Source organism: Lissotriton helveticus, chromosome 1_1 (genome assembly GCF_964261635.1).
Source record: "Lissotriton helveticus chromosome 1_1, aLisHel1.1, whole genome shotgun sequence".
NCBI lineage: Eukaryota > Metazoa > Chordata > Amphibia > Caudata > Salamandridae > Lissotriton > Lissotriton helveticus.
The window spans coordinates 286880873-286907938 of NC_136057.1; the positions used below are offsets into that span (position 1 = coordinate 286880873).

The following is a 27066-nucleotide window of genomic DNA, read 5'->3' on the forward strand; positions in this document are numbered from 1 at the left end:
ATCTAGTTCCTCGCCGGAAGAACCCAGAGAGTCCCCCCTTTCAGATCGGAGCCCACCGAAGTCATCTGCGGCGTACCACAAGGATCATCACTCAGTCCCACCCTCTTCAACGTATACATGAGTCCCCTCGCGTCCATCGCGCGCCAACACAACCTCAACATCATCTCCTATGCAGACGGCACCCAGCTGATCCTCTCTCTCACCAAAGACCCAAACTCCGCCAAAACCAACCTACATGACGGGATGAAAGAAGTGGCCGAGTGGATGAAGAACAGCCGTCTAAAACTGAACTCGGACAAAACGGAAGTCCTCATCTTAGGATCATCCTCCTCTGCATGGGACGACTCATGGTGGCCACCTGCCCTGGAAAACGCACCCAAACCAACGGACCACGCCCGCAACCTGGGCTTTATCCTGGACTCCTCCCTCTCGATGACCAGACAAGTCAACGCCGTTTCCTCATCATGCTTCAACATCCTACGCATGCTCAAAAAAATATTCCGTTGGATCCCCACCGAAACAAGAAAAACGGTCACCCACGCACTGGTCACAAGCCGACTGGATTACGGAAACACCCTTTACGCAGGAACCACAGCCAAACTACAGAACAAACTCCAACGCATCCAAAACGCCTCAGCCAGACTCATACTTGACATCCCCCGCCAAGCTCACATCTCCGGTCACCTGAAAGACCTCCACTGGCTCCCCGTCAACAAGAGGATAACGTTCCGACTCCTCACCCATGCACACAAAGCCCTTTACGACCTAGGACCCGAATGCCTTAACACGCGCCTGTCCTTTTACCCCCCCCCACCCGCCAACTCTGTTCGTCCAATCAGGCCCTAGCCGCTATTCCACGCATAAACAAATCCACCATGGGGGGAAGATCCTTCTCCTACTTAGCGACCAAAACCTGGAATTCTCTCCCCACCCACCTCCGCCTTACACAGAACCACCACTCCTTCAGAAAGCAACTTAAAACTTGGATATTCGATAAGTAAAGTACTCCCCCCTCCTCCCTCAAGCGCCTTGAGACCCTCTGGGTGAGTAGTGCGCTATACAAATTCTGAACTTGAACTTGAACTTATTTGGTTTCTGGTATTACTGTGTATGGAACAGTCATCCTAGCATGAGGATTCATTATTGGGTCCGTCCACGTTGTTCTAGATTATTATTAGTAATTGCAACGTGCCATGGCTTTGTTTTATTTTCTTAACTTCTCGTGCTGATGATAGTGTCTGTCATTTCCTTTTGCCACCTTGTAGTCCTCAAATGAACACAAAATGGTACTAGGTGAGAGATAAAACAGGACCTTCTAGAGGGAAATCCTGGAGCACAAATTTCTGCTTTAAAGAATCATGCAAAACTAGGGTTAGTTGGGTTGAGGAAATGCAAATAATAGACTCTAAATAAAAAAATAAAAAAAGAATAGGGTTGATAGATGTCATTGCTAAGAAAGTAAACATTCAAGCATTCAAATATTTCCTTATGAATCTGACCCTAATGACAAGATAATTTTTTACCTACAGAAAGATGATGAACATCTTTTGAAGTCAATGTGTAAAATTCCGTATAGGTACCCCAATATAGGCTCGGGTAACAGCCCAACCTTTCCCCTATATTAATCCCTACACTACATACATAACGGGCTGCTAGGACTGACTCTTTACCTAGTTACAGTACTCCTTACAGAACATGGGGTTTTCCCTGAACACTAGCCTCATACATTATGCATCAGGATCATTGGATTCTTGGAAACTCAGCAGAACCACCATCTCCTGCATAATAACTATGTACAAGGTTAATTCCAGACGTCAGCCTAAGTCCGATAGTGGCACAGCAAGATAGAACCCCTGGGATAACTTCGGGTATATAAACATCACATCTTGCTGAGATAGTCAGAGGAGATCAAGACTTCCATGCCACACACTGACACAAGAAGCTGAAGCCCCTGTATGCAGATACTCCAAGCTTGCAGTGGTCTGACATCCCTTGCGGGGTGTCCAACCCGAGACCAGGACGGGGTCCCACAGTTTCTCACTTCAGGTAATGAGGATAGACTTTATCCCAGAGGGATTCTTGGCTGAACACCTACGTACATGCTAGGTACACTTAGGTACATCTAGTTAGAGCAGTATTGTAGGAGTACGCATTTTATTGTAAAATATCTTATATACTTGCTCATATTCATGACCATAGCAAAATGGTGGAAATCTACCATCATTTTACTTTCTTAGTGTTTCTAATCATTTATATCTGTTAATGTCTGATGATTGTTTCAGCACACCTATTTTACACTAAAATGACGATGTTCAATAAATGGTTATTGGAAACCGTCCATATAGTTTATTCTGTGTATCTGTCTGAGACTGAGTGAGCACGAGTGACTACGTGAAAAGTAGTACACGGTTTCCACTGTCCTGAGGGATCAGGGTTGTCATGTTCGATAGTTGCCAAGAACTATTCTCTCCTTGGTACGAGGAGTTTCTGGTGGCACTGTGAACTAGCTGATACACAGGCCAACATACCTGGTGGGGGGGGGGGGTCTAAAATCAGGCTGACATTAATATTGCAGTGCATGTTGTCCAAACTCGCAGATCCTGTATAGGTTTTATAGGAACTACACAACAAATGTATATGGAATTATATATGACCACTCTGAATTTTTGTCAGGAATGGAAAGGTTACATTTAATTCCTAAAGACCCTAATATAACTTTAGGCATGGAATCTACATATACAACTCCAAGAGCATTAAAACCACTAAAATCTCTTTGGAAACGCTGGTGTTGTGCTAAGTGGCAGAGCCTCACAGTCACTACTCTGATTATGTTTTAAGAATGAATATGTTTTTAGACTATAGACTTTGTGTGTAAGCCAAATGCATCAGCCCACCAATACAGTTAGCCATCCCAAGTGTTTTTCGTCCTACCATGCTTTATCTCTACTTGATCCAAGAACACTGAATGCCACCAAGACAATATCCTTGGACTTGCAGAACTCCAATAATTTACTTTGGTTCAGATATATGTGGCACTCCACCTGCAGAACAAAACACATTTTCAACTGTAAAGGGACTGATACACAAAAATAACAATTATAATTCTGAAAAGGAATGGAAACATTTGAAAGATTCATTCACAATTGGTGGCATGGGTTCAATTTTAAGAAACAGCATAAAAGATACCTTATTATTACCTTTTAGACCTACACTGGGAACAGCATACATACACCTTATTTCACAGCATCCCGAAAGAAATAGATGTTGTCCACTTCAATATTTGAAGAAGACTGATGTCAAGAAATGTTAGGTATGTGATGCCACCCACGAGTATACTGCAATGTTTCCGATCTATATATGCATTACGGTCACATTAATGGTTATGTCCTCCAGAACATATGCAAGTGAAGAAGTGATTGCAATAATTTCCTTACTCCTGAAAATAAGGAAGCATATACCAGATCACGAGAAACATTTATGCAAACGGTGGGGGTAAGATAGAAGATTGAAGCTGTCAATAGAAACGCAAACCGCAGCCCATTAATAACTTCACACTTAAGGACTCTCTGCAGACAACAGACAAGTGTTATGCCAGAGCAGCCCTCCTAAAGCTACCCTTTGTTTAAAGTGCCATCAGTACTGCAGCGCATGCTTTGGAGCAATACAATCCTATCATTGGCTAGAAGCAGAATAGTTCCTAAAAATATGCTTAAAGATATTGCCCAAAAATGCCAAAAGGGTTTGCCACGTTTCTATTGCGGCATAGATGGCAAAAAGGCTCATGGTGTGCTTAAAAATTATGCTGGAAAAACAGATATTTGATGTGGACAGATATAGAGTGTTGGTGGTGTTGTTGAGATCTCCATATAGAAGAGGCTTTTTCCACCTAAAACGTGGGAACTAACCAGGGTTCCATAATATTTATTTGCATTTATACATGGCAAGGGCTCAAGCTATAATTAGCTCAGTATTCAATAGATGGTGAATATCAGATGCCTTTTTATTTCAAATGTCAATTAATACAAAACATTTTAAACTATAAAAACACGGAAATTCACCTATGATAGTTAACTGAAGAAACTATAAATCACATTCCCACATACACAGTGTAGTTATCAATGATGTCATTTCAGTTGTCATCAGTAATGTTATTCTTGATGTCTTAAGCAGTGCATGGCAAGGGTGGGAGTTATAGTATCTTTAGTTAACTATAACTGGTGAATTTCAGTGTTTTTTTAACGGTTTAAATCGTTTTGTTTTGGTTTAACTGACATTTTCACCTGACAATACCATTACTTTAGCCTTTGTTTTCAAAATGTAAAGTAAAATATTATTACCATACCAAATTAGAACAATACTTTCAACTCAGATTTTTTGAGTGAATCTCTAGAGTTTTTGTAACCTTAAGTAATAGATTATTGCCATTTGTACCAACTTTTTCTACAGGGCCAAACTTCTGTGGGCTAGCAACCCAGCGCCAGATACACAACGTGTGGTTGGGAGCAGGGCCTAAACCCAGCATGAGCAGCCAATCCCCTTGGTTGAGCAATGCCTCAGCCTTCCCTTTTTTTCTCAGCGAAGCTACACAGAGGCAGCGCTGGGTGTTAATGTGAATCCACAGTTTTAATATAGGGTTAGTCCTACCCTCCCTCCTTTATTTCCAAGGGCACAAGAAGCGAGTCCTAAAATGGAGGGGGCAACTTTTGTTTTCAGGTTGTGGCCAGCTAATGAGATCATGGATCCGCAAACCCTTGTGGATTCTCGGTGAATCTACTACGGTATGAAATATAAATACATTTCTGAATCTTAATTTCTCAAAAACTACTGAACGGATTAACACCAAATCCCCAAAATCACGGATATAGATCTAGCTTTCTGCCAAATTTGGTGTAATTCCATTAAGCAGTTTTTTCTGAATCACTGTTCAAATTGGACCTCCTCTTTATTTCTTTTCCCCACTCGACAGATCACCTAGGAACTGAGGTGTCATAAACAACTGCCTGGATCCTAGATGATTCCAAAAGGGACAAGAATACTAGTTACCGATGTCTCCCGAGACTTGCCCTTTATTTACAAGAGGAGACACTGCTCCTGTGGTTAATCCCAGGGGGAAGGGGGTTGGGATGGAGAGAGCGTGTAGAATCAAAGATGCTGTGGCTCGTCTACTTAACAGCAACACTGTAGCAGGCATTCACACCAGTCTGATGAATGGTACCAGCAGATATGGTACCTATAAACAAGCAAATAATAAGGTTTTAGTCTAGTATTAACTCTATCTCTTAAGGTATGACCTCACAAAAACTTTTCAAATTTCAACCACCCATTAGTTTTGTTGTTGTTTTGTTTTTATTTAGATTGTCCGTAGAGGCCCATTCATCAAAGTTCTCAAAACTGTATTATGTATGATTACAGCATCAAACCCACAAGTAAATTTTGACGGGGTTATCTTCACAAAAAGTCCTCTCTGGCAGATCCATGCCAACAGTATGTGTCAGTTAAACAAAAACACTGGTTAACTTTGTTTGCAGCACGATGTTGCGACTGAGCTCAGCACGTAGTAAAATCAAGTCTGTTCATGCGTTTCTCCTTTTTATTCTTGGTCTTTTTTGCATCCAGGTGCAAGACTAATGTGGAACGTTCTTTGTGGTGGCCTCAAAGTGGGAGGATCAAGGAAGCTGACAATACAGAGTCTTGGAAGCCAGGAAAAAGGTAAGTGGCAGACGAAGAGACTAAGCGCAGTGGAGGAGGGTGGACGGTCCTTAGAACATTCATAAATGGCACATTCTAATTGTTTGTAACAAGGAACAGGTGCAGATAATTAACTTGATGAGGCTGCCTCCTAGAAAGTGCTTTAGAATGTTTGCAAAGGTTGCGTTCATATTGCTTACGGCAAGGACCAGGTGCACATGACCACTTTGATGAGGCTGTCTTCTAAATGGTGTTTTAGAATGTTCACAAAGGTCGCATTCCAATTGCTTATAGCAAGGAACAGGTGCAGAGGATTAATTTGATAAGGGCTGTCTCCCGGAAGGTTCACATTGAGGTCATCAATGCCGGTTGCTTGATGCTTATACTGATGGAGTTTCTGGATGTTTCCATGGCGCCTGAAACCTGACCATGCATATGCATGGTAAAACATTTGTAAAACCTATTAAGCCTTTTCAAACAAACCGGGGTACACCAGCTGCAGCTAGCTATTACCAACATCATGTAATATGGCCAAAAGTCAGGGTGCAAGACGTTTGTTCATTCATAAGTCTTGGGGAGAACGATCTGAGTCATGCCGGTATATGGTGATAGTCAAGAGGGGTGAGCTGTGGCAGGAAACCAGACATAGGTGGATGAGACTTCTTTTTGGAAAGTTTCATGAAGATTCGTCCAAGAGCGTGAAAGTTATTAGGAAACCAAAAAATGTATTTCCTATGTCATCACCACCCTAACTATAACTACTCAGTGCTGACCACCAATAAGCAATGTATGGTGAATATTATAAATATAAGTTAGATATTATTACCATACTCAACTATAATGTCACTTTAACCTTTTATTTTTTTCAGCACATTTCTTGTTTTTTTTTGTGCAAAAGTACAAATGTATTACTATAAGTGATGCCAACCCCTTGCTAACAGCCAATCTTATGCCATGCTTGGTTTGGGGTTAACCGCAGGCAAGGCCTTACACACAACAACCCCACTGCTCCCAAACCATGTGCAGATTGGGGTTAGAGCGCAGAGCCTGGATGTTCTTTTAAGGAAGACAGAACTACTGACTATCTTATGAGATCAGAACACCCAAAAATAAAAAGTGGGTCTATTGGCTATATGAAGGGATCAGGATATCAACATATATAAAACACATGTATTTTCTTTGATACAAAATGAACAATAATTACAATGAAATGCATATTTAACCAATTCACACAGAACAATGTTTATTAAAAGTGATTGTCATACAAAAAGGGATAAAGTTTAATTAAAAAAAAGAAAATACCAATATGTCGGAGAGTAAAAAAATCTTTTTGAAGCTGCAAAGTGTAGGCATAGAACCCACCTTAAGGTAGTTTTGCAATCATGCTGAAGAGCATAGAGCTAAAGCTTTGAAAATATGGTAAGCGCTCCTGGAGTCAAGGATTTATTTAAGGACTCACAAGACTTACTGTTTTTTATGTTCTTGGGGGGCTGTTGCACTTCCTGCAGTACCCCATAACATTTAAACAAAAATGCTTGGTTGTGCCCCTGTCCCTTACTAGGGATATCACCAAGCTAAAATAAAATATTTAAAGTTCCCTTGCAGAGCATTATGGGGTGCTCCTTCAAGGACATTGAATAATAAATGAGCGCCTCCTGCTGCTCATTTATTATTCTTATATATGTTTTTTTTTTTTTGGGGTGTCCCCATGGTTGTTCAGCTCCCTATTTTCCAACCAGTACCGGTCCATCACTTACCCCCCATCTCAGGGCACTGCACCCCCATCCCAGGCCACTGCACCTGAAATGACTGATGATCCCGTACTTCCTGTATCTGTCTTCACCCCTCGAATTCTTTGTTCTACTGTACCTCGGTTTCGTCAGGACGCAGTAAGGTTGATAGTACCGAAGTGGTTAAGTGATTTAGAAATAGAAGTAGAAGAAATGATAGATCAGATACAGGATTTTTCAGAGGGTGAACGTCTTTGTCTGATAAATAAACTTTCTCATCAACTTATAGTTCAGTGGGAAATGACTACAGGGCAGAATGGTCCCGATAAAGTTAGAGCTATTAATCGACAGTGTCAGATAGGAGCCTTCCCTGTAAGTAGAGTTAATAATGCTATAGCAGCAATAATTGAATATCGTAATGAACTTTCTTCCTCTCCTCGAATAAGACCTATGAGGGAAGCCGCGCCACAGTTCATTCCTGGAAGAGGGAATGCAGATAATGATGACCCTAATGATCCCAATGCCAGAGCCCATTTTTTGTATAATTGGATATATACGCCCTGGAAAAGGACGGATGTACCTACTTTAAAAGCCTCCTTACAATACATACAGAAAAACCCTAGAGGATTTTATGATGATGTACAGGCAGCCATTGATTCTTGTGTCATGACCTTAGCTGATATGTTTTTTGGTATGATCCTGCCACCGGATATGTGTCGACTTACTCTGAAACAGGAACATGCTGCTGATTTAGGTGGAGACTGGGCTGCCATCATAACAGCCGACAGGAATAGGAAATCTGGTCAGAAACCTAGTCAGCTCATACTGGATCTGCCTGGTAACATACTTACTTGTATAAAAACGATGGTACTGGCAAGGAAAATAGATTGGGCATTTCTCACTGCTTGTAAACAAAAACAGGGAGAGGCCATCCCTGATTTCTTGACTCGCTATGCGGAAGTGTTCCACGATTTTGGTAGGCAAGCCACATCTACACCTACAGGTGCACATTTGTTTGTAGACAGATTTGTAGGAAAATTACTTCCTGAGATATCTATTTGCGTAACAAATTCTGAGAGTACATGGGCTTCGGTAACCCTGAAAGCTATATTACATATGGCTCATTATTATTAGAATCAAGTGACCACTAAGCAAGAACGGAAAGAAGGAAAACTAAAAGAATTGAAAACTAAGGTAATGATGGTCCATGCCTATGGCCCCTAAGGTCGAGGTTGTGGTCAAACCTATGGTCAGAATTTTAGGCAAGCACCTCCAGTAGGGCCACCACTTAGACAAACTCCACTAGTGCCGGATCAATGTGCTTATTGTAAGGAGAAAGGACATTGGCGTTCCGAATGTACTGTTTTAGCTGCTAGTGGCAGAGGAAGGGGACAACTGTATGGTAGCCGGGGGACTCCAGTTCCCCGACAGCAGCTACAACAAGCTCAAGCTCCAGAGAAAAATAGGTCAGAACATTATTTTGATCAATTATTTGGAGTTATTTGGAGGATTGGGAATCAGAAGAAACTATGGGAACGCATTTTGCCTAGGACAGCGTAGGACAAGGAGGACCAGTTGAGGTACCTGTAGACCAGTCAGGACCCTATATAACAGCTAACATACTTGGGCAGGATCAGAAATTTTTTGTGGATACAGGGGCGACACGCAGTGCGATATCTCAGAAACTGGTCCCCGGGACACCATTGTCTGGCCAAGTGATCACATCGATAGGGTTTGATGGAATCCTAGCCCTGTGTCCCAAAAATTGCCTATGCAGGTTGAGAATTTTATTCCTTTAGCCCCCTTTTTACTTCCCCCACAAGCTACTGATAATTTGATGGGACTTGATCTTTTGAAATATTTCCATGCTACTATACATTGTTCCCCATCTGGAGTATGTGTCATTTTTGGGAAAAAGATATTGCCTAAACAATATCATTTCTCTTTATGTTCAGATCTTGATTCTGTTTCTTCATGTGTTTGGGCTACTGCTGACACAGATGTGGGAAGATTGGACTTTTCCCCAGTATACATACAGGTTCGGGAGGGTGCCTCCTTACCAAGGGACCGGCAATATAAAATATTGAAAGAAGGTGAAGATGCGCTAATAGCTATCACTGACAACATGATATGTACAGGAGCTGTTGTGGAAGTTTCCTCTAATGTATGCAATAGCCCCATTCTCCGCATCCTAAAATGGGGCGATGGAACAGGGGACAAGATTTACTGATTCATAATTGATTTAAGAGAAGTAAACAAAATAGTGATTCCTCAATATCCTTTTGACTCTGATATTATGACCTTGTTGACATTAATCCCACCTACAGCCACTATATTTTCTGTTATCGATCTCAAGAATGCTTTTTTTTCTATTCCTATACATAAGGATAGTAAATACTTGTTTGGCTTCTCATTAAGGGGCCGCTAATTTAGATTTTGTAGAGCTCCACAGGGTTATACAGAAAGTACTAGTATTTACAGTCAGGCACTTAAACGACAGTTGAATGAACTTCATTTGCTACTAGGAGTTACACTTGTTACACTCGCAGCAGATACAGTTGAGCATTGCAAAGAGGCCCCTCTTTCCCTATTGCATCATCTTGCTACTAAGGGACATAACATCTCTAAGATTAAGTTGCAATATTGTCAATCTGAGGTCCCTTATTTTGGTCACCTCTTGTCTAAGGAAAGCCGCACTCTGACTAAAGACAGAGTTCAAACTATTCTAAAAATTCCCATCCCAAGTACTCAAAAAGAAGTCAGGGCACTTATTGGCATTACTTCCTATTGTAGACAGTGGATCCCGAACTTTTCCCTTATCATCAAACCTTTGTTGTCCCTTGTTACTAAAGACAATCCCTTTCCTCTACCATGGGCATCCGAAGCATATCAGCAGCTTTGTGCATCCCTTTGTTCTGCTCCAGTGTTAGGCACTTCAGACTATGCTAACCCTTTTATAATATATGTACACGAGAGAGAAGGATGTGCATTGTCAGTTTTAACACAGCCATATGGTAGTAAACATTGTCCATGTGCTTATTTGTTGGCTGTATTGGACCCAGTGGTCAGAGGACTTCCAGGCTTGGAGTGGTTGCTGCCACAGCCATTTCTATATGACAATCTGAGGGGATAGTATTGAGTAACAAGGTTATGGTACAACATTCCGTAGATGCACTCCTTAATCAGACTAAGACACAACACCTGACTAGTGCTAGACTTACAGGATATAAATGTACGCTCTTGGCACCTCATATCACACTCAAGAGATGTCAGACAGAAGAAAAAACTAAGGGAAGAATAGATCTTAAAGATTCACCTTTGTTAGATCCTGAGGGGGAATTATGGGTGGATAATTCCTGCTTGAAATTACCTGATGGCACCACCACTGCATCGTATGCCATAACCACTTTACAAACTATAGTAGAAACAGCCCGTACTCCGCAAAAAAACTGCCAAAGCCGCTGAACTTATTGTGCTTTTAAGGGCTTGTGAACTCAGTAAAGGGTTATCGGTGAACATTTACACAGACAGTCAGTTTGCATTTGGTGTGGCACACAATTTTGGCAAACTTTGGAAGAAACCAGGATCCCTAACCTCCCATGGTTCTAAAATACAGCATGTTGAATTGGTAAATAGTCTTCTTAGTGCCTTGACATTGCCAAAGAGTGTAGCTATTATCAAATGTAGTGCCCACAAGAGAATCACTGTTAAAGTGGGACAGGGAAATGCCTTTGCAGACGAAATTGCTAGAAACAATGCTAGTATACACACAAGTAGGATGTATGTATTACGATCCCAAGCTGAGAGATGGGAACATTTGTATACAGAAATCAAAGAAATACAGCAATTAGCTACGGAATAAGAAAAAGCAGAATGGAAAAAGGAAGGAAAGTTAGATGATGAGGTATGTTGGAGGTCAAAAGATATGCTGAAATATAAGTTACCTTATGCTTATTTACTGCTCTTTGTAACCATGGCTCATTGACCTGCTCATGTTAGTGCCAAAAACACTATCTCCCAATTAGAATAGGTTTGGGATAATCAGCATATTCGGAAGAGAAATTTGACTAAAAAATTGTCTTTGATTTACCAGCAGGTGCATGAAGTTATAGCATTCAAATCTGAGGGTCCGGCTCATGGTCTCCAACCTTGAGACTTTGTTTTAATCAAGAACTTCCAATGCTCTAAGAACTTGGAACCTCTTTGGAAGAACGCAGAGCAAGTTCTGCTGGCCACCCGAAATGCTGTACGTGTCACCAACAGACGTCATAGGATAAATGCAATGCACTGCAGACGAATCCCAGCGACTGCTCTCCATTTGGAAGGCAGAAACGATCTGAAAGACATCTTACTAACTCAGAAAAGTGTTGCTCCCCTGAATGAAGACACTTTGTTTCCTGATCAAACTACGCCTTCGGCAACAAGGTACAATTTACGACCAAGGAAGGGAAGGAGCAGATAGAGATACCGAAGGACCAGTTCCAATTAGTGGAAAGGTTCGTCTGTGACACGGTAGGATCATAGAATCGGCAGAACTAGATTCAGAGTGGGTTGTGATATGTGTTTGGTGGTGCCTGGGTCTCTCCCGACCTGTGGTTGTATTGATACCGAGAAGGAGCAATGCAGAGATTGGGATCCAAGCTGAGATGTAATGACAAGACTCTGTATATAGGGACTCTGATGATATTGTTGATAATATTGGCAGCAGTTTTTGGACAATGGAGAAAGTAATTCCAGCTCAAAACTTATTGCCCACTACTACTCCTGTCCCCACGGAACATTATTATTTCACCCTTCCCTACCATGAGCGAAAGCACCGAATGTCCTACCTCAATAACACTTTCATACAAATGCTACATCATACTCATAATGCTATGAACACTACTAACTGCTGGGTATGTGGAATGATGCCAACCCATCAGAAAAAAAGGAGGAACGCCTCTCATTCCCCTGCCATTCTCACATAATGGCTCTTGTGGAGCCTGGTTGCACTTTTGTGGGCTTCTGCAATCAATAATATTACTCTAGCTGATGTTGGAAGACTCAATGCCCAGTTAAACAAGGTTGGTTACCCCGATGATGAAGGCCTCCAGCAGGCCAAAGGAACTGTATGGGAAATGGAGGAGTATCGCAAAGGAAATTCTTCCACAAGATGTTTTTCCTAACACTCGAACAGCCAAAAGTAATGGACCTCCTGTTATAGCTGTAACCAGAGCCCAAGCTGATCTTTGTGTGAGCAGCATTGGCAGTATTCCTGTGGGGAAAAGTGACTGTACTAAAGTATTGAATATCACTGGAAAGAACAATAGTAGTTTCCTATCTTCACATAACACTTATTTCATTTGCGGAAACAAAGGTTATTATCATCTACCAGTCGGTTGGTGTGGAACTGGTTACGTGTCCTTTTTGCTTCCCACTGTATTCTTAGCACCTGCATCTAATCACAAAGGCCAGAGACTGTTTAATGACATTTCTTTGAATAGATTTAAAAGAACTATAAATAATGATGAAGTAGATCAAACTGATACAGCATTACAGCAGTATGTTGATTTTAACTTGGGATTCTTTTTCTTTGTTGGGGCAGCCCTAAATAGTAGGAAGATTAGACGTCTGACCAGGGTGGTAGAAGCAGTAACTAATCAAACAGCAATGGCACTTGGAAATATTATGGAGGAGCTCCAAATTACGAGAATTGTAACATTGCAAAATAGAATGGTCCTAGACATAGTATTAGCTGATCGTGGTGGAGCATGTCACATTATCGCGAGTAGCTACTGTGTGTTCATCCCTGACCGCGCCCCATCTGTTTATGACCCCATTTCTAAATTGCATAAAATAGCTGCGGAAATACATCAAGACCAAGGAACATGGACTTGGTCTGAGTGGTTATGGGGAATCATTTCTACATAGGACTGGAAAATATTAATGGGAATAGCTGCCATAGGAATCAACTTTCTCACCTGCTGTTGTTGCATTCAATGTGCCGCTACGATATGTACAGCTTGTATAGCTACTTGTAATAATATTAAACCTCCCCCAATTAATGTTCATGAATCAAACCGGGAAATGATGATGCAAACTGAAATCTATGAACTTATGAATATTGACATCAGAGATTAATACATGTACTTTTAAAATGGATTCAGCACAGGCTGAAAAGGAAGGACTGTTAAAATGTAAAATCTGATTCTCTCGTTTTTTGATCAAGCTATGCTTCATCCATTTTTCACCCCTGCCCTGCTTCCATCCCGGCTCTATCCTTGACACAGCATCTGTATAAACATGAGTAAAGAATCTAGATTGGGGCATTGCAGGTTGTGTATACATGCAAAGTCAGCGCAAAAGAACAGCTGGCGTCTGCTCAAGGTTTTTCAGAAAATGGTTAATCCTCAAGTAAAGTTTACTCAGATAGCATATCTTGTTGTTCAGCTTTAGGACGTGGCAATTGCACAAGACACTGAGGCTGTCGATTCTTGCTGTTACCTCATTTGTGTGTTTTTCCCACAGCTCTCTTTACCTCTGGGCGACCCTCGTTTGTGATCGTTTGCTATAAAAACCCATGTAACCCATTGTTCAGTGTGCTTCTCCCAGAGTATCTCTATGGTGCTTGTGGGATGGGCCCCCATTCATGAATGCTAAATAAATGATCCTTGGTTTGTACTTCACTCCAGTGTCGATTCCTCCTTACTTGATAAGAACCTCTGGACTAAAGAGTGACCCTGCACCAGTGGGTTATTAATAATCTACTACCACACCTGGTCTCTTCGACGAGGCCATCTTATTATTATTATTAATATTATTATTAACATTTGTATGGCGCAGCGAATCATCCCCAAGGGGATCTCTCGGCACCTGACAATACAGAAAAGCAGGCCCGTTGGACAGCCAAGGCATACTAAAACATCCCGGTCTTTAGGCTCTTTTTGAAGTGTACCAGGGAGGTGCACCCACGTAATGATTCCAGTAGCCTATTCCAGTGGATGGGGGCTAGATAGGAAAGAGCCTGCCCGCCCATTTTCACTTTCTTGATTTTGCACGGGGCCAACAGATTTTGGTTGCTAGATCTTAGTTGACGTCCCAGCACATATACTCTTACCTTCTTTTTTGGGTAAGCAGGGCCCAGGCCCTGCCTAGCCTTAAACACCAATATAAAAAGTATAAAGACTGCTCTCTTCTTCACGGGTAACCAATGCAGAGACTGCAGCAGAGGACGAGATGGAGTACGTCTCGGTTTATTCAAAACCAATCTGGCTGCAGTATTCTGCAGTACCCGTAGCCTGGAGAACAGATCTTCTCTGGCTCCGACTAGTAGGGTATTTCCGTAGTCCAACCTACTCACAATTAACGCCTGAATGAGAGTTTTTCTTTCCTCCACCGGAATCCAAGGAAAGACTTTCCTTAGCATTTTCAAAATGCCAAAGCAAGCACTAGACAGTGATTTTACATGCTCTTCAGAAAAAAGGTTGCTGTCCAGCAGGATCCCCAGATTCCTGGCCTGCTTAGTGGGGTGGGGAGCCTCCCCCAGTTCCGTCGGCCACCACTCCGGAGTCCATAGTTCCTCCGCCTTCCCGAACAGGAGGATCTCAGTCTTATTAGAGTTCAACTGGAGGAAATTGTCCCTCATCCAGGCCGCAATGTTCAACATACAGGTCTTGAATCCAGATCGAATGGGATAATCACCTGTGTGTCGTCTGCATATGAGATCGTCTCGAATCCAGACGCCCTTATAATTGCAGACAATGGAGACACATAAATGTTGAACAATGTTGGGCTCAAAATGGAACCCTGTGGGACCCCCTTATCCACTAGGTTGCTTGCTGAGAAAAATGGCTCCAGTTTGACCTGCTGAGATCTCTTTGACAAAAAGCTTTTCAACCATGCCAGAGCTTACCCCTCAACACCAATCTCCTGTAATCTGCAAAGCAGATGGAATGAGAGATGGTGTCGAAAGCCACCAATAGATCTAATAAGACCAACATAGTAGGCGTCCCTTTATCCAGGGATATTCTGATTATGTCCGTCACTTCCATCAGGGCAGCCTCCGTACTATGTCCGGCTCGAAAGCCAGATTGGGCAGGATCTAATAGTTTGTTCTGCTACAGGTAGCTTGTTAATTGTTGGTTGATCAACTTTTCCATCACCTTAGTCCCACATGGCAACAGGGATATTGGCCTGTAGTTCTTCATTTCTAAAGAGTTAGCTGATGGCTTTTTTAAAGGCAGTCTCACCAGAGCATGCTTCCACTTGTCTGAGAAGATGGCTGTAGATAGGGAAGTGTTACAGACATCCCTCAATGAAGGAGCCAAGGTAGTGGCCAATGCTGCCATAACAAAAGGAGGGGCACAATCTGATTCTGCTCCTGACTTGATTGCTTCCAGGGCTACTCTTATTTGCTCTGTTGTAATAGTGGAAAAGGAATCCAGCCTAGGGAGAGAGGGGGTCCTTGCCCTTGGATTGGGTGGCATTATGCTCTTTCCTCCCCCCAGAGAATTATAGATAATATCCATCTTATCTCTGAAGTGGGTGGCCACCTTATCACATAGACCTTGCGTATATGGGACAGTTGAACTGCTTACAGAAGAGTTCGTAAATTCTTTTAGTATTGCAAACAGTTCCTTAGAGGAATTATTTGCTTCCCTAATCCTCCTGCTCAGGTGTTCCCTTCTAGCGGATTTACAATGGCCCAAATAGGCTCTATGCGCCTCGGTATATGCCTGCTTATCCACTGCACATTTCTGATGCTGCCACCAAGCAATTGCTTGCACCGCGACCTGTGGGCACCGCACTCCACACCACATCAGGAAAGGTGCTGGAGGAAGGACTATAGTGAAGAATTGAAAAAGGTCTATAAACAGGGGCTGGCCCAATATAAACAGCTACTTCACAGCACTAAACTAAAATATTTCTCAACAAAAATCCAGGAGGCGAAAAAGCAGCCTAAAACCCTGTTCAAAATTGTTAAATCTTTAGCTCATCCTATGACTGCACCCACCCCTACTAGTCAAGACCTTTGCAACAACATAGCTAAGTTCTTTTTTGATAAAGTTAATGCCATTTTTTCAGCTTTCTCAAATTTGCCGCATAGTAACCCAGCTCTCACAGGTTTTAAGCTTACAAAAAAAACTAAAAACAGCACCTTTTTTAACGCTTTCAACCCCCTAACAAACGAAGACACCTTTAAAATCCTTATCCAGACAAAGTCAGGCTCTCCTCTCGATCCGTGCCCTATTGAAACTGTGAAACTTGCGGCTATGACAGTGGCAAGTAAACTCCCATCGATTTTCAATAATATGTACAATGAAGGATATTTCCCAAAAGACTGGAAACAGGCTTCCATCCTCCCCCTTTTGGAAAAACCCAACCTAGATGCCGGGGATCCAAACATTTTTAGACCCATTTCCAGACTGCCCCTTCCAGCAAAGATTGCTGAAAAAAACATGAGTGCCCAGCTTAACCAATTCCTCATCCAATCTGAGACACTAGATCCCACCCAATATGGGTTTAGAGAAGGGCACAGTACGAAAACGGCACTCATCAAATCCACGGAGGAGATTAGGGCTATTCTCGATCAGGGAGGAAGTAACGCCCTGATCATGCTGGATCTCTCGGCGGCGTTCGACACAGTCCACCACACTCTGTTGGTGGACCGCCTGGAAGAAATAGGAGTCAAACATACGGCACAACCGCTCCTCAAATCCTTTCTTTCTAACAGAACTCAAATGGTTAAATTAGATAAATTTGAGGCGGAAGCTTTTACCCTACCTTGCGGAGTTCCCTAGGGATCCTCCCCAAGTCCCACACTTTTTAATATTTACGTTTCCTCGCTTGCCCCGCTCATTGAAACTTCTGGGTTTAACCTTGCATCATACGCGGACGATACCCAAATTGTGGTCAATATTCGAGCCAACAAACACTGTGACACCGCTTCAAGGCTGCAGAACTGTATGCCGACTGTGAGTGAGTGGATGACACAGAACTGTTTAAAGCTCAACTCCAGTAAAACAGAGTTGGTACTGTTCGGCAACAATCCCGCCTTCTGGTCCCCAAACTGCTGGCCATCTTCTCTAGGCCCTTTACCACCCCCCCACCAAAAAGGTGAAGAATTTGGGAATCTGGATCGATTAAACCTTAAAGACCAGATCAACGCAGTGGCTTCAACCACCTCACTCATTCTCATGACCTGTAGGAAAATAACCCCCCTACTTCCAAAAGCAGCACAACAAACAGTAGTTTCAGCCCTGGTTCTATCCAGGCTGGACTATTGTAATGGACAATACCTTAAATTACAAGAAGGCTGCATGCACAAATTGCAAATGGTGCAGAATGCTGCGGCAAGACTCCTTACAAGGGTCCCCAAGTACGCTTCCATTTCTCCAGCTATAAAGAAACTCCACTGGCTTCCAGTCAAAAAACGCATGCAATTTAAGGCACTTTGCCTGGTGTTCAAGGCCCTGCAAGGATCTTGCTGTGACTCTTTAAAGCAACAATTCCGCTGATACATTCCTAGAAGAACACTCCATTCTTCCGAGGCCAAGCTGTTAACAATGACACGCATAAAAAAAGCTAAATGGGGGGGCAGAAGCTTCATCACCAATGCAGCAAAGGCCTGGAACATGCTTCCCCTATATCTTAGAAGCATAACCAACCTGTTGGCTTTTAGGAAGTCCCTAAAAACGTGGCTCTGACATGTCTCTTCCAAGCTTACTTTCCATGGGTAGGACTTCACCACAGCGCCAGGACACCTCAGGGTAACAGTTGCGCTCTACCAATCAATCAATCAATCAATCAATCAATCAATCAGCAAATTTGTAGAGCGCGCTACTCACCCGCTAGGCTCTCAAGGCGCTTGGAGGGGGGGGGGAAATCGCTACTGCTCGAACAGCCAGGTCTTGAGTTGCTTTCTGAAGGAGAGATGGTCCTGGGTCATCCGAAGGTGGGTGGGGAGGGAGTTCCATGTCTTGGCCGCCTGGTAGGAGAAGGATCTTCCTCCGGTGGTGGATTTGCGGATTCGTGGGACGGAGGCGAGGACAAGGCTGGCGGATCGGAGCTGGCGGGTGGGTGTGTAGAATGTGAGGTGGCTGTTGAGGTATTTCGGGCCCATGTCGTGGAGAGCCTTGTGTGCGTGGGTGAGGAGTCTGAACGTGATCCTCTTGGTGACGGGAAGCCAGTGAAGGTCTTTCAGATGGGCAGAGATGTGGCCGTGGCGAGGGATGTCCAGGATGAGTCGTGCAGAAGCGTTCTGTATGCGCTGGAGTCTTTTCTGGAGTTTGGCTGTGGTTCCGGCGTAGAGGGTGTTCCCGTAGTCCAGACGGCTGGTGATGAGGGCCTGGGTGACCGTCTTCCTGGAAGATCTTTCGGAGCATGCGCAGGGTGTTGAAGCAGGAAGACGAGACGGCGTTGACGAGATCCAGTTAACATTAACATTAACCTCGCTTCACGCCGTCATCCTGGTATCCCAGACGCCGCCGCTCCACGCGGATATCAACGCCACTGCTTGCAACGTGGTTACAGGGCACCACTCGTAGGTTACACAGCACACCGTCCTCATCCCGCACCGCAGCCTTGGCCTACTGACGTCAGCACCATCGACTCCAGTTTGTCAGCCCACGACAGTGCTTCAGCCACGACTACGCTGCTGCGTGCACCATGACCTGCCAGGACCCACGACGAGCACCGCATCACTTCGCACCACAGCCCTTGTCTCACCGACACCGCTAGATGACTGCCACCGAGCCGCCGCCTGCATCGCAACCTGGGGGCACCACACGCCGCACCGCTGCACTTCAAACCACAACCCCGACGCTTGCTGACGCTTGTGCTCCTCCCGACTTCAACACTGGCAATATAGTTTCTAGCATGTCCAGCAGCCAGTACATCTTGAGCATGCATTTTGTTATGATCAGAAGGGCCCACCTTTCTCCTCAAAACATTGAAAGACTGATGATGATTAAAATGAACAAACATTTTATCCCTAAAAATGATCATGCTCCAGAAGACACGTCTGTGGATGAGAGCAATTGATAGGACATCACAAGTGTGGTCAGCGATCCACTTTGAGGACCCCCCCTCCGAGTTTGAGGATGATCTCTACTTTTCAGATTAAAATATGAACAGTTACACAACAGACATGACATATAAAATATATATGTTCTCCATGCTCTTATCAATGATGGCATGTCAAATGTTGCAGTGTTGTCATCAATGATGTTAAAGAACATGTCATGAATGATGTAATGTGTGCAAAAGTTAGCTGTGCATGGCAAGTGCACAAGTTATAGTTTATTTATTTTAAAGAGTTTTATATAGCGCTGGCTAGACCCGGAGGTATCAGAGCGCTTTACATGAGGTTCAACAAAATTACAAGATTACATCAGTTTCAATTTACAACAGTTGCTAGAAAAACAATTACAAGAGCATCGAAGACGAGATAAGTGGAGTGTAAAGGGGAACGGGGTAAGGGTAAAGGGGTGGGTGGAGATAGAGCAGAAAGACGAAGGAAGGTCTGCCCAAAGTCCTCCTGGGTAGGTGACGGTCGAGGGGAAAGTCCCAAAACCCATCTCCTTTATAGCGATCAGGTAGCTCCACTGGAATAGCTGGGTCTCAAGGGAAACATTAAAAGAATATGGAGGGCAAAATAATGGAGCGTAGAGGGGAGGGTGAGAAAAGGGAGGATAGGGGAAGAGACAACAAGGAGAGACAAAAAGAAGTCTGTCTAAAGGCCGACTGGGTAGGTGACGACCAAGCAGGGAGTCCACGGCCCATCTCCCCTATAGGTAAACCAGGTAGAGTTTCTAGAGATAACTATAACTGGTGAATCTCTGTTTTTTTTGTGTTTAAAATGTTATGTTGTCGGGGCGTGGCTTAGCAAGCCATCATGGCGGACGTGTTCTAAGTAGGCTCCGTCCAGCCCTTCATGTACCCTTCAATAATCTTGCTCCCTCTGCCCCAGTAGCCCCGCCGACGGTGTCCAGTGGTTGTGAGATGAGGCGACGCTTGTTGGCGGTGTCAGCGGGCCGGTGTTCCAGCTTGCAGCGGCGGTGAGACAGTGATCAGCCCGAGGCCTGTGGGCAGCGCTGGGACTGCGGCCTCGAGTGTGGCCCAGCTGGCAGACCCTGTAGCGGCGGAGCTGCTGTGATTGGTGCGGCCCCCCCGTAGGTGGTGCGGAATGAGTCAACCTGCTCCCCAACCTTTTTTTGATTGTCTGCGGATGCTGCCCGCAATGTGTAGTGGCCCTCCTTTTCTCCCCATTGCTCAGCGGTCAGTCGGACCGAGGAGAAGGAGGTAGACAGCAGGGGTGGCGACTGTTGCCGCCATCTTGGGCCGCCCGTTGGTGGAGCTCTCGGCCCGCTGCAGATCCTGTGGCGGGTCCGTTGGTATATGTGGCCGGCCTGGTGGTATCAGCAGTCTGCAGTCGGCTGGGTCCAGCCATCTGGGAACTCTGTTTGATTTGCCATTGGGGGGCCGGGCCTGGGGCGTGGCCCCCGGACATACATTTTTAGAGTACTGGACTGTGGGGGTTAGACCATCCATCGGCACACACGGGTGCGCTCCTGCCCGTCTACACTGTGCCGCTTTGTTCGGCAGCTGGATCGGGCTGCGGGGAGGACCCGGGTGCCGCGGTGTGAGTGGCCATATCCCCTGCTGGGCCCAGGGACGTGCAGCAGAGGCCCGTTGGCAGTGGCCTGCTTTCCCTAGTGGATCTGGAAACTCCGCTTCCCCCCCTTTTTATCATTGGGTCTGAGCGGGGGATCGGCGGTGCTATCGGACCACATGGGGGTGCGGGATGGTGACCGCGGCCCGCTGAACATTCTGGTTCCCTTGGGTGGCCCAGCGGCACATCTTGTTCGTCCCGTATGCCTCTTGTTGTGTCTGTGGGCTACCACCAGGGGCCCAGGCTCTGGGACATACTGAACTGAGCCCATGCGGTGCTTTTAAACGCCTTGGTAGATCCTCCATTGTCCCCTGGTTCACCGCTGGGCACTTAGACTCACCCACCTGGGGACCGTTGCTGGGTGAAGCGCTGTCGCTTGGCGCCTGGGGCTTCTAGACACTCGGAGGGGGTGACTTGACAGCCGCATCGACAGTTGGATCGAGCAGCGCGGACAGCGGCGGGGCAGCAGTGTCACTTACGTGCTACTACGTTCTTCTGCCATTCAGGGGTGATCGGAGGTGGCGCCTGCCTTCTGGGAGTGGGGTCATGATGATATACCAGGCCCACAATGATGAGAGACAGAACCGATGGGGGATCATCTAAGCAAAGTACGCTGGACAAATTTGCATTGGGAGGGGCTCAGGGTAATATTCTAGATAATGCGGCGATTACCCAATCCAGGGACGCCCTGTACGCCAAGATAGGGGTAGTGGGTTCGGACATTATGTTGCTACGCCAGGGCCTGAGGAATGCGGTTGCGCGCATCAGTGAAACGGAGATGCGGATCTCTGGAGTGAAGATGTGGTGACGACACTGCAACAACGAGTGGCATCTCTGGAGACTGCTCAGCGAGGTTTGGCGTCTAGGGTGGAGGATGCAGAGGGCAGTGCGCGATGCAACAACCTCCGCTTTGTTGGTTTTCCGGAGGGGTGTGAATCTGGAAAGTGGAAAGATTTCTCACCCAGTGGCTGGAGGGTTGGCTACCCCCGATTCTAGGTCTAAATGCTTTGTTGTGGAACGTGCGCATAGGCTCTGATGCAGAAGCCTCCTCTGGGGGCTCGGCCGAGGCCGGTGATTGCGAGGCTACTTAACTATCATGATAGGTTTGTGATTCTGAAGCAGGCCAGGGCTAAAGAACCTTTGCTGTATGACAATGCCCGTATCCTGATATTCCCTGACTACACTAAGCTGGCCCAACAACAGCGGCTATCTTTCCACGTGGCGAAGGCCCGCCTGCGAGAACTTAAACTCCCATATGCCTTGCTCTACCTGGCCCGGTTGAGGGTTGTTTATCGTTCTCGCACAATTTTTTTTGATTCCCCGGAAGAGGTCTTCCGTTGGACTGATGAGACGGTGCGGCTGCTTCCTCACTCCCCGCCGGGGAAAGACTCAGACTCATCCTCGAGCGGAGCGGTCCGGAGCGTGCCTGGTGGCCGGGTGGGGGGGGTCTCGCCGCTTAAGGTCCAGGAAGCAGTCCAAGTCCGTCGATGTTTCGTCACGGGTGGGATCTGCGTCGGATCCGGCTCTACCAGCTGACTGATTCATTTCTGTGTCTTTACACCTATAGTTGTTTGGGGGGGGTTGGAAGTGGCCGAGGGAACCTGATGAGGGCCAGTATCTCTGTCGGTTATTTCAGACGGGTATGGGGGCTTGGGGATGATGGGCTGTAGTTTGGGGATTCATTGGGGGTGAGGGGTGGTACTCCCTGTTGGGGTCTGCATGCTCTGCCTGCCGCGACAGGTACTTCACTGTGTTTGAGGTATAGTGTGAGGGTGGAGGGTTGGTTGGGGGTGTTCAGGGGATTTGTTTTTATCACACTGTTTAATTGCTGGTCGGGCCGGGATATGTTGCTTGTCTGGGGCCACCAGGGCCCATTCTGTTGCCGAAGTCTTTGCATGACCCGCACTTCAGCTAAAAGCTCGCTGTACTTTACACATGGACCACCACAGCTCACTATCCGTTCGGCGGGTGAATGCTCTCCCCCATGGCTAGTGTACCCGACAGAGGACAGGTGGCCCCGGGCAGTCTCCGCATTATCAGCTGGAATGTGCGCAGGCCCTGGATAATATTATACCCAGGGCCATACTCCACCAGGCGCAGAAGGCTAAGGCCGATGTTCTGATGTTGCAGGAGACGCACCTCATGGGCACGAAGGCCCTTTGCTTGCAATGCTATGGGTTCCAACAGATCTTCCACGCCGGGTTTATGAGGTGATCACGGGGAGTAGCGATCCTGGTACACCGTAGGGTTCCCTACATGCACGAACAACAGTGGTCTGACACGCAGGAGCGCTATCTGTTTATCCAGGGCAAGATCGGGGAGGAACCCCTGGTGCTAGGCAGTGTATATGCTCCCCCCTACAACGGAAATAGGCCGACATGCCGGACGTCTTGTCTGTGGTGGGCGGTGACTGGAATGATGTTAAGGACCTGGTCAAGGATAGGACTAGAGCTGGGGGCAGCCCCGGGAGTGGCCTTCCTACAAAATTACATTCGTTGGTAACGGGGCTTGACTAGATCGATGTATGGCGGCGTATCCATGGTGATCGCCGGGAAAACACCTACCTCTCGGCGGTCCCTAAATCACTTTCCAGAATGTACTATATTTTTGTTCCCCGGGTGGCGATCGGTAGAGTGGCGTCGGCGGAGATTTTGCCTCGCGGCCTCTAGGATCATTCCCCGGTGTCCCTTGAGCTCTCAATAGGCAGGGGGAAACAACCATTTTGGTGGCATCTTTCAGTGTGGCACTTACAGAATTAAGGCTATGAGACGGATATGAGCAAAGGAATTGCCCAGTATTTGACGGCTAATGAGGGGTCCGTTTCTAGCGCTGTGACTCTGTGGGAGGCACTGGAGCCCACTCTACAGGGGGTTGACATATCCTGGTGTGCGGTGGCTCGCAGGAAGCGTAGGGAGGAACTGACTTGTGCAGAAGCGGACGTACAGGCACTCGAGCGCCAGAGTCAGGAGGGGGCTAGGGTGTACGACAACTGCTCCTTGCTCAACAGACCTGTGCTGCCCTACTGATGGACGAGGCACGTCAGGTCTGGCTGGCGACGCGCAGCAGGGTATACCAATGGGGGGACAAGTCCAGCAAGATGCTACATCGCCTTTGCCAGGGTGCCTTCCACTCCCAGGCCCTTCTGGACTCGACTGGAGCGCCGGTTAATGACCCCCTTGCCATAGTGGAGAGTTTTGCTACATACTATACGGATCTTTATGCCCCCCAGGAATATTTGTCAGCAACCACCATTGATAAGTTCATAACAGACCTACCGCCCAAACGGTGTCGGACGAGGTGCGAGATCAGTTGGAGGCCCCCTTGACAGACGAGGAGCTAGGTGCGGCCCTGGGAGAGCTCAATCCCGGGAAGACACCTGGACCCAATGGGTTTCCAAGCAAATTCTTCAGACGCTACAATTTACAACTGGCCCCATATTATCGGGCGGTGGTGGAGGAGGCCCGGGAAAAGGGCTTGCTACCCCTGATTGGAGGCAGGCGGAGGTGGTGGTATTCCATAAGCCCGGCCGACCCCCGAGCAATATGCCTCATATCGCCCCATCTCTCTCTTAAATGTGGAGGCCAAAATCCTGGCAAAGCCACTGGCCAATCGCCTTCTGCCCCACGTCTCTGCACTTGTACACCCTGATCAGGCGGGGTTTATGCCTCGGAGGGCAACCAGACACAACATTAGGAGGGCACATGTGGCGGTAGCGGCTAGTCGGCAAATGGGGGAAATTAATCTTGGCCCACGCTTCCTTTCCTATATAATGCTCCTATACACGGATATGACGGCATCGGTACAGGTGGCGGGCACGACCTCTTCCACCTTCCCCATGACGGGGCACAAGGCGGGGATGTCCCCTGTCTCCATATTTATTCGCCCTAGCCATGGAGCCCTTGGCGGTGTGGGTGCGCATCAATGCGCAGGTCCAGGGATTCGAGTGGGCCCTGGGTCTGTCTGACAGGATCGAGCTATACGCGGATGATGTCCTTTTTTTTTCTTACAGCAGTGGACAGGACGGGGCCACGGCTTCTGCGCATCATGCAGATATTTGGGGAGACATCCGGTCTATATATGAATCCCTGCAAATCCACACTAAGGGCTCCGGGGGATTGGACGAGAGTGGGTACGTGGGCGTCCTCGGTCCAGTTGGTGGTGGGGGGCTTGAAATATCTGGGGGTGTTTCTCTCGGATGTGCCGGCAATGTCCTGGGAGCAAAACTTGGCTCCAGTGTGGGAGCGGGTTCGTGCAGACCTTAAGTCCTGGTCCCATATGCCCCTGACATTGTTTGGCAGATCGGCAATATTCAAGATGGTGGCGCTCCCCCGGGGCTCCTTTACCAGCAACAGAATCACCCGTACCCGATCCCGTCCAGATAGTTCCGGCTGGTGAATTCTGCGCTTGGGCAATTTTTGTGGGAGGGGGAAAAGGTACGTGTGGCACTGCGTAGATGATTCTTGTCCACCTACTGTGGAGATCTCATGTCCTCGGGCATTCTCTCATACTACCAGGCCTCGCACCTGCTAGTCCTGAACGACTGGTGGTATGGTGATAGGGGAGACCTGGCGTAAGCTCTGGAACTTTCTTCTTCACCATATGGAACGGTCTCACGCTCCCTATCGGACGCACAGCTTAGTTCCTTCAAAGAAAGGTAACTTCTTTTTTCCGTTTAATTCCTTTTATTATCATTTTTCTGCGATATTTTATATTATTCAAATCTGTCAGTCACATGTAACAAAGTAAATGTGTCCCAACTTTTCAAATGTTGCAGTTTGCCCGAAGGCCTTTTCATCCTGCAGCAGGATGGGTACATTTAAAACATCCTTAATCCAATGCATTTCGGGCATGTTTTTGCCCTTCCTCAGGGATTCACTGTAAATTATAAAAAAACACAACGTTACATAGTGAAAATGAATGACTCAATTAACAATGTCAGTTGCATCCAAATGTTTTCTCATGTACTCTTGAAAGAACCTATTTAACGCTTTTCTTCTAATGTCATGTTTGTTAAAACAGAAGCCAAAACTCAACGGTTGTTTTCCACACAGTTAAACTTTCCGAACATCTCTAGATCATCACCATCGTTCTACAAACTATCTATCTAGCGCTTTCTCCGTACTTACATTAACCCATCTTGCCTTTCTTTCTTTTATTCCACCATAGCGAACACGTTCTTGCTTTCGGTCTCGCTCTTTTGACTCAGTAAAACATTTCTCCGCCCCTTCCTACTCCAGTGATTTAACATCCTGTTTCTTTCCAACTACATATCCCATAATGCCTCCCCACGTTTTCCTAACTCCTTCGATGTGTCCAGACTCCATACTGTTTCTGCAAAGCAAACATTAATATTACTAACATTACATATACCCCGCCCTCCCGCAGTTGATCCGTGCTACGTTAAATGTGCCTCTCCATGCGATGTTTTGTAACATGACTCCATCAATGTCTGTACAATGTTAAATTCACAAGCGTCCATGTCCTTTAAACATAACGATCTTAAAAACGGATGTCCTTGTTTCTCACATGCAATTTTTTTGAAGGTTTGTATAGTTTCTAGGTGGGTGCAACATGTCTGGCAGGCACATTTAGACAAATAAATATATGAGTGACGAAATGCACACCATTTTGTCCAGTTGTACTCAGAGAGTTCTTTCTGATTAAATCCATTTGCGTGCAGTCCAGATAATAGTGGTTGTGCCCAACAACCACTCCAATGATTAATCTTCACCATATGGAACGGTCTCACGCTCCCTATCGGACGCACAGCTTAGTAAGCTCTGGAACGACATCTCATGAGGCACCACTCATTACACGCGCTTTTATACTCGGCGCCGTTGCGGGGGGTGCTGCCATCGGTGTGTGGTAGTCCTGTTTGGGGGCAGATGGGACGACATCGGTCTCTCAACCCTAGGAGATGTCCCGAGGGGCACAAAACTCAAGCCATTCCAGGACCTTCAGAGGGAATTTCATATGCCACAGTCGCAATTTTATTGG

At 46.0% G+C, this 27066-nt stretch overlaps 1 protein-coding gene across 1 annotated transcript in view; it reads right to left on the minus strand.

Annotated features, from left to right (window-relative positions):
* Window positions 1-27066, minus strand: part of LOC144796503 (aldo-keto reductase family 1 member C1-like) — a 224778-nt gene that overhangs the window by 67413 nt on the left and 130299 nt on the right. Inside the window, exon 7 of the mRNA XM_078668206.1 lies at window positions 2932-3041. Within this exon, the coding sequence (XP_078524332.1) occupies window positions 2932-3041 (110 nt within the window). The remainder of the gene's footprint in view (window positions 1-2931; window positions 3042-27066) is intronic.